Below are 8,737 nucleotides of genomic sequence, written 5' to 3'. Positions count from 1 at the left end.
CCGTTCAATACAGTGCTTTAGGTTCAATACACACTTGTATCGAACAATACAGATTTTTTTTAAATTATTTTACGCGATAACAAATATAAATAAATCAATAAATCACAGAATGAGCTGTATAATGACAGAAGCAAAAGTCATATAAATCTTTTRTCTGACCAAAAAAAGTTAAAAATACACATGAAAGTAGATTTTGTAAGAATCMGGAAAAGCGCGATGTTTTTGCCGAAATCGCAACTAATAATTGTTTTTTTTCCCATCGCTTACAACACAACTCAGAAACTGGGAGTGGCTGGGAAAATTAATTTGGGCTGTACCAACTGCCTAAAAAGGGGTGGATTAATTCTTTTAACACAGTAAATTCCCGTTTTTAGCTTTAGTATTGCTCAAATATTAACCACTAACTCGTAAAACCTTTTTTGAATTTTCATCGGTAACATATTTTCTTCAATATTACGCTTTAACACAATTCTACACTCTTCAGCTTTACTCAGGTTCCCACAGTGTCATGAGTGGTTTCGTCTGCCCTGTTGTCGACGGCAGAGCCAAAGGCGATCCAGAGGGGGGGAAAAAAGTCGAACTTTTGCAAATTTTCTTTAAAATACTTGTGAATTCATTAAGATTGTTAGCTTTTATTTTAAAGTATGGCCTCGGAAGTTGCACAGCACCCGGTAAGTCTTCGTTTTCTTATAGTTTACAAATGGCTGTTCTTGAATACAGGATTGGGAGTGTCCCCGAGGCTACCATGAAGTTAGCTCCTTAAAAACAAACTTTTTAAAGTCATAAAAAAAAGCAGTGTATGAGTCGACAGTCAGTGTTGTTCGAATTTATGTGGATATTTATTGGTTTTAACGTATGTATTAGCACTAGCTTTGWCATAGATCTATTTGCTACACCTTTCAGAGGACACCGGGACAGAGCGCTAGCTTGCTAGCATAGTTTGCTAATTTATGAAAGTAGTTGAATTGCAGGAAAAAATAAGTGGCCTGCAGCATTTAATGTGATGAACTGCGTTTCACAATATGTTTGGTTAAGAAATTATATAGGGTTGAATGTCATTATTGTTTGTGACATGCTAAAAATGCTATTTTGGGACACTTAAAATGACAGATAGCTGCTAATGGGAGGCAAATGTTTACATGTATATGCTATGTGAAAAACAAAACATACCTGCAGCATGGTAATAATGAACTTTTACTGTGCAACTGATTCCACAGGATAAAGGAGCCCGGCCCTTGTCTCTAGCTGGCCATGTAGGCTTTGACAGCCTTCCAGATCAGCTTGTCAACAAGTCCATCAGCCAGGGCTTCTGCTTCAATATATTATGCATTGGTATGTTGTCATACACGGTGTATAGATGTTTACGAAGATACACACATTTTGGGACAAATTGTTTTCTTATTGAGCTTTCTGAACAGCGTACACCCACATTCTTTTAAAATAAGAAATGCAATCAACAACACTGCATGCTAAGTAGGTAGGTTAGCTGTTCATTTTACAAATACATGTTTTTATCCTTCTATTTTGCTCCAGGTGAGACTGGTATTGGGAAATCCACATTGATGGACACCCTATTTAATACAAACTTCGAGAATTTTGAGTCATCCCACTTTGAACCTCAAGTGAAGTTGCGGGCTCAAACATACGACCTGCAGGAGAGTAACGTCAGGCTACGCCTCACTGTGGTCAACACTGTTGGCTTTGGAGACCAAATGAACAAGCAAGAAAGGTGCGAATAAGATCTGTGTGAGCCCGTGTGATATTTCTTATGCGGGATAGTGACCCAGAGAGATTTTAAAGAGAATTGATGTTGTTAAGAGAGTAGGTGTAGTTACGTTGTTTGATTTGTACATTTAGGTGTCAAATTTCTGACCAGCACTGTTTACGTTCTTCAGCTATCAGCCGGTGGTGGACTACATTGACAAGCAGTTTGAGAGTTATCTTCAGGAGGAGCTAAAAATCAAGCGCTCTTTGCACAACTACCATGACTCACGAGTCCACGCCTGTCTTTACTTCATCTCCCCCTCTGGTCACTCCCTTAAATCCCTGGACCTGGTTACAATGAAGAAACTTGACAGTAAGGTGAGAGAGAAACTGCATTATCTGGGTTTCCAGGAAGTGTTTAAGTTGTGCTTATTTTGCTGAATAATCCAAATTCTTAAACTGTAATTGTAATAGCTTTGAAAGATTTCTTGTTTTTTTTTTTTTGTCAGTGTTTCCACTCAAGAGGCCACGTGATGTTTACCCCCGACTATGTTGAGAAATTTCAACTTCTTATAACCTGTTAATATTGGCTGGGTTAGAACTAACAATAAATGCCCTTGGTGCTCTGAATAAATAGAAAACAGTGAGGAAGGGAAAGAGTTTTGTTTTGTTTTTAGCAGATAAAAATGACAAAAACTTAGAATAATATTACAGATTTTGATCTATTAGCAAAATATGTAAGTGTTCGAATAAAATGACCGCAGCAGTCATTTTTAGAGACAAGTGGGGAAACTTAAACACTTTGCTATCAAATAAAAGCRTCACAAACATTGCAAAAAAACGTGCGTGTGAGAGGTTTGGATTAAGTGTATTAAAAGCAATGCTGTGGTAGTTTTAATGTTGGGGAGGGTTCACTATCGGCTGTACTGCCCCTCCATTCCTCTTAAATTGGTCAGAAACTTTCCCATGCCCCGTGTGTGTAGTAACTCGTGTTGTTTTTCGTGTTTGTGCTGTTTAGCTGCTCTTGAGTGGCAGTTACACTATTTGCGTGTGAAAAGAGGAGAAAGAGCAGGGGAGTTCTGCAGTCGCCTCACGCGCGCACACTCGAGTCGTCCTTTTGTGTCGCCGTACGGACACTCGCGCAAAGATCCAAGTGTTGAGTCTGCAGCAGCGAGCGACCGTCACTCACTCCGACAGCTGTTCCTAGCCTCGTTTTGTTTTCTCTGCCGGGATCAGTGTGTGTTCAGCGTATGTGTGTGTGTGTGTGTGTGTACGGCTGTGTGGTCTGGCCCAGAAACTTGCCCAGTGGCAACAACTCATTCCAAGCCCCCCCTCTGTGTTACAGCGAGATGACAGAAAGGAATGTGGGACGAGTCCGGCACCAGATTGAACTGCAGAGCCAGAAATAACATCTGAGACATGGTTTATATAACGCCTATCTAAAAACAGTTCAGAAAGCAGTTTTAGATACAAAAAGAAAACAAATGCAACTCGAGTTTTGTTGGTGGTTCAGATATTTTACAGGACTTTGACAAAGTTTTGAATCATCTGGAAGATTTTTATACTTTGCGCACAAAGATTCAGACTTTTTGTCATCATTTATCTTTAGTTCTGAACGTGAACAATCGTAAAAGTCTGCCATTGCAAACCTCTTCTTTTGAGGTATTTAACTTTGAGCTTATTTTTAGTCTCTCAGTTTCAGTTCTTTATTCATTTCATTAAAACAAAACAAATAATTTTATATACAATAAAAAGAAAAATGAGAGACAAAAAAAATCTTAATATCTGCCCCTTTTTTCTAGAATAAGTTCATATAACAAAAAAAAGTCATAGTTTGTAAAGTGCTTAATAAAACATGGTCTAAGCGGGGGTCGCATGCCATTTTACCACGTTTTTCTTTTACTGCATTACATAAGATTAGGGATGCAGTGGTTCCCAAAGTCGGGGTCGGGACTCACAGTGGGGTCCTGAAAATATTTTTTGAATTAATTACACACAAAAAAAAAGACAACTAAGAAATATTTTTTGCCTTTGTTGTTACAAAATAATACGATTAGTGTACTTAATATGGACAAAAACAACATAATAAAAATGTTACTATGCTCTTGTTTATTTGACGTGAAAACAATGTTTATCAACCGACAACAGCTGAGGGTACAGGTCTCTGCTGCTGGTATTTTGTGGGTTAAAAGCTGAAAAGTTTGGGAACCACTGGAAATATTTAACACATAGCACACAAGGTGCGCCTATTATTGTTTGGCAAACCTCTGGACCAGTGGTTCTTAACCTTTTTTGAGGTACCGAACCCACCAGTTTCGTATGCGCATTCACTGAACCCTTTTTAGTGATAAATAAAATATGATTTTTTTTTTCCAAATTCAAGACATAGGTATATGGTTTTTTTTTACTGGTGTATAAAATGAGCCGTGCATGAACATCCCTTGCTCAAAGAACAAAACCAACACAGTGCATGAACKCACAACAAATTACAGTATGACTTTATTCTGGCCTCAAAAAAAAATAATTTGCCCCCATAAAAAATTTCAGCCCCCCAAAAATATTTTTTACTATTTTACTAATAAAAAATAAACTGCAATTTTTTGAAGGATTTAACATTTTTGATAACTTTTTTGTTCATTTATTTTAAAATTAATATGTTTTTAGTCGTTTTGAATCCACAAAATACTTTTTTGGAGCCAGCACTGATTGGCCAAGCAATCTCACGTGATCCTCTGCAACAAGTGATTGCCAAGCGGGGTGTGTCATCACAACTTTTCACAAGTGTGTCTTTACCTCCACCGAACCCCTGAGACCGGCTCATCGAACCCCTAGGGCTCGATCGAACCCAGGTTAAGAACCACTGCTCTGGACTGATGGTTTGGTCGGGTTGTGGCCTGAGATCACAGTGCTGCTCCTGCTCCTTTGGTGGCCTGCTCGGGGGCAGACAGCTTCAGTTTATTATTGCTAATATTTTTATTGCTTATGACGATTTAGTTTTTTTTTTCTTTTTAGTAGTAGTAGTAGTAATTTATTATGATCAGCAATTTTCAATATTGTTTTTTTTCTTTTTTTTCCATCTATCATATCAACAAACAGTCCATATGACAAATGCCCAGTGGACTACACTGGATTCTGTTCTTTCTTTGCACATTTTTTCATCTCTGTTCAACTAATCCTATTACAAAAAAACAAAAACAAACAAACTGCATGAAATGGTTTATCTTTACCCTGCAGATGTTTCTAATAAATAACGGCATAAATAAAGTGCTGTTTCTCACAAACGTGCCTCTCATCCCGATGCAGGTAAACATCATCCCAGTCATCGCCAAAGCCGACACGATCAGCAAGAGTGAGCTGCACAAGTTCAAGATCAAGATCATGAGTGAGCTGGTCAGCAACGGCGTGCAGATCTACCAGTTCCCGCTGGATGATGAGACCGTGGCCAAAGTCAACACTACCATGAATGTAAGGATACCCAAAGTTATCAGGGTCAAGTTTTACATTGATGTATAGGTTTATGTATAGGTCATATTGTTAATATAAGCTCAAATTTAGCTTTAAACTGGAATTAATTTTAGGATGTAAGGAATGTTAATCTGTAGACATGGTGAGTGTGTTTATGTTATATGAGGAAGAATTTCTATAGGAAGCATATTCTAAAATCTATTTTTTGTAGGGTCATCTTCCATTTGCTGTGGTCGGCAGCACAGAGGAAGTTTCCGTTGGGAATAAGATGGTGAAAGCTCGTCAGTATCCATGGGGCGTTGTCCAAGGTATCATTCTGTTTGTGTGTTTTTGCACGTCTCCCGTTAAAAAAATAAAGGCAAAACAGTTAAAACTAACACTTAAATTTGTTTCACGTCTGACAGTGGAGAATGAGCACCACTGTGACTTTGTGAAGCTGAGGGAGATGCTCATTTGTGTAAACATGGAGGACCTTAGAGAGCAAACCCACACGCGTCACTATGAGCTTTACAGGCGCTGCAAACTGGAGGAAATGGGATTCAAGGACACGGACTCGGAGTGTAAACCTGTCAGGTAAACAGCCCAGACACCAGGACCTGTATGTGTCGAAAACTTCCTGCTCGCTGAGCAACAAGCTGTAATGTGTGTGTGTGTGTGTGTCTCCCACAGCTTACAGCAGACATACGAGGCCAAGCGTCAGGAGTTCCTGGCAGAGCTGCAGAAGAGAGAAGATGAGATGAGACAAATCTTTGTGCAGAGGGTGAAGGAGAAGGAGGCGGAGCTGAAGGAGGCTGAGAGGGAGGTTTGTCCAATTATTGTCAATCCTAGACAAAAGAGGCAGACTACAAAATATTTCTAACCTTCCTAGGAATTTATCCATTAAATAAATAAATAAATTTGGACTTTTGTTTTCAGTTTTACATTTCATCACTGCTCAACCTATAATTGCACTTTTTATACACCTTTGTAAATAGATGTTTACTAACTCTCCTCATTTTAAAAATGTATTAAATGGACAAATTGTGTAGCCTGTATTTACTTATATTTTAAACATTTTGTTCTTTCTAAATAACCTTTTTTTTATGTGACTCTGTTAATAATTGCTGCCGTGGGCTGCTGTTGTTTTAGCTGCAGGGCCGCTTTGAGCAGCTGAAGCGCCAGCATGCAGACCAGAAATCGGCTCTGGAGGAAAAGAAGAAGCTTCTGGACGACGACCAAAGCTCTTTCAATAAGAGGCGAGCCGCCGCTCAGCTCCTGCAGGCTCAGAGCTTCACCGTCAACGGCAAGAAGGACAAGGATCGCAAAAAGTAAGAGGCCTTTAAAACGGCTCAGCCTGCTCCACAAATATTGTTTGGTGGGGTGGGGAAAAAATGTAGATTCATGGGTTTAACACAGTTTGATATGCCATATTTAGACTTGGATCAATTTAACAATTCATCTATTTTTTTTGTCTTTTCTTAGCTCTGGCTTCATGTGAGGATTTTTGGATCTGAAATAACCTTTGTTACCAGTATAACCTGTGGCATTCTGTCCACCTCCTCTTCACCGGGTTTCCAACAATAACAAGGAAATCACACAAAACTGCATCATGTGTGAACTCAAGCTGCCAAAGTTTTAGACTGACTCCAAAAATCTCATACCTTCCTTTCTTCACTGTATTTTTAATCAGTCTTGTAGCTACTTCTTTTTTTTTTTTTTGCTTTTGGTGTATCAGTTTTTATATTTATCCTCCTTTTTTTATATAAAACCATCCACTTGTTTTTGACTTTTTATTGTTTCGCTGAGAGGAAACCTTACATCCTACTCACTACATGTTTATGAAGCACACGGGACTGGTACAAATGTGTTGCTTTGTGGTTGACTTGTTTTCACTGATTTATGCTGCAGTGCTTGTTTAAATTCACACAGACTTTACTGACTTGCAGCACACGTTACCAAGTTGACTTACATGAATATATCAAAATCTGGATACAAACAAAACAGAATTTAATATAGTTTTTGGTTGGAGACAGCCTTTGACTTTACAACAGTAGCAGGTTATGTTCTTGGTTTATTTAAAAAAAAAAGAGGAAGTGAAATGTCATTAATTCAACTGGTTATGGAGGTTACTGTGATGTAAACGGACATCCAAAACCCCTTTGAAACCCYAACAACAGTTTGAATTTTCCTGTTCACTCATTTTAAGTGAAACGCTGGTGAAACGCTAACATCTCGTGGCTTTTTTTGTACTGTTTGACTTCAAAGTAGTTTGCACAGAACCACTGTAACATCTATAAAATGTTTAAATCTGGTTTAAACTTCAGTTTTGTTTATTGAACATTGATTTGCATTGAATTGTTTGCAGTTAAAGGGGGCATTACACTTTGTTGCTTCACTGAATTTGTAAAAGGAAAAACTGTAGAAGCCATATTGTGGACTCATTTCTGGATTTTTTATCTCCAGTGGATTTCCAGTAGAGCAGCCTTCTTGGATGGGCTGTGTTGGGCTGAATTTGGGATGTTACAGACATTATTTATCTTTGTTTCACTCATATATTTTTTCCCCACTGACTCAGGATATTTGCAGTCCTCTGTGTCAGAAAAAGAGCTCAATCTTTGCTAAACTATGCATCATATTGTATATTTTTTAGGGAGCAAAAGTATTTCCACATATTTGTATTCACCTTCTGTACTGTAAAACTACAAGGTGTACATCAGAACACTGTGGTGCTGGTTTCTGAAAAACGTGGTTTAAAAGCCGACATTGACTCCATTTTCCTGACACTTTGTTTTGACACTAGTGTTTAAAAATGTTTGTGCCTTATCTGTGGGAAACTTAGAAATACACTAATGACATAAAGGAGAAGGGTTTGTTTGAGACACATTTTTACTACACTTGTTTTTTAAGGAATAAACAGTATTATGTGGGAGCTTTGTTTTTTTTTCTTTTCTCTTTTTAAATAAATCTTTGTATTTTTGTCATGAAATGATGTGCCTGTGTGGTTATTGTGAGAAAAGCTTAAAATGTTCCAAGTTGATTAAAAAATGTTTACATTTAGCGCATGTTTTATCAGGTTTACTCAAATATTTTGAAGCCATACTTGGTTGAAAGGTTTCAGCCAATACCATTTTTATATCTTCAGATAAAACTATTTAAGTGATGCTAATATATAAAATGGCTTTTTTGCCTTTGTCAGCAGGTGAAAAGCAAAATTTAAGTGAACCAAAAATGAGAAAATGTAGCCAGTCTCTGGAAAAAAAAAATCTATTACTGAGACATTTTTTGAAGACTGCAGCATGAGTGCAGGCATTTCATTTCTTTTGTGTAAAATAATGATAAAGGCAAGTTTATTCATAACAAATTATTTACATTGTGTTTGCCCCAGGAGATAGGGGGAAAAAAAGGCGTCTGGAATCAAAATGTGGTTTTAATTTGACTATATTATCAGTACATGAGGTAGTCGAATGAATATATATATATATATACAGTTGTGGTCAAAAGTTTACATACACTTGTAAAAAAACAATGTTATGGCTGTCTTGAGTTTTCAATAAGTTCTACAACTCTTATTTTTCTGTGATAGAGTGAT

The 8,737-nt window shown here is 37.6% G+C and overlaps 1 protein-coding gene across 1 annotated transcript; it reads left to right on the top strand.

Annotated features, from left to right (window-relative positions):
- The first annotated feature begins 513 nt into the window (after positions 1 to 513).
- Positions 514 to 8,134, top strand: septin10 (septin 10). The gene is made up of 10 exons (XM_014011521.1): positions 514 to 671; positions 1,218 to 1,332; positions 1,534 to 1,729; positions 1,896 to 2,082; positions 5,008 to 5,169; positions 5,381 to 5,477; positions 5,574 to 5,742; positions 5,839 to 5,971; positions 6,298 to 6,476; positions 6,631 to 8,134. The coding sequence occupies exons 1-10, from the start codon at positions 645 to 647 to the stop codon at positions 6,644 to 6,646; spliced, it is 1,281 nt and encodes a 426-aa protein (XP_013866975.1). The 5' UTR covers positions 514 to 644; the 3' UTR covers positions 6,647 to 8,134.
- The last annotated feature ends 603 nt before the right edge of the window (positions 8,135 to 8,737 follow it).

The sequence above is a fragment of the Austrofundulus limnaeus genome, unplaced genomic scaffold (assembly GCF_001266775.1).
Source record: "Austrofundulus limnaeus strain Quisiro unplaced genomic scaffold, Austrofundulus_limnaeus-1.0 Scaffold81, whole genome shotgun sequence".
Taxonomy (NCBI): Eukaryota; Metazoa; Chordata; class Actinopteri; order Cyprinodontiformes; family Rivulidae; genus Austrofundulus; species Austrofundulus limnaeus.
The sequence above is the reverse complement of the archived record's forward strand: the minus strand, read 5'-3'. Positions and strand labels throughout refer to the sequence as shown.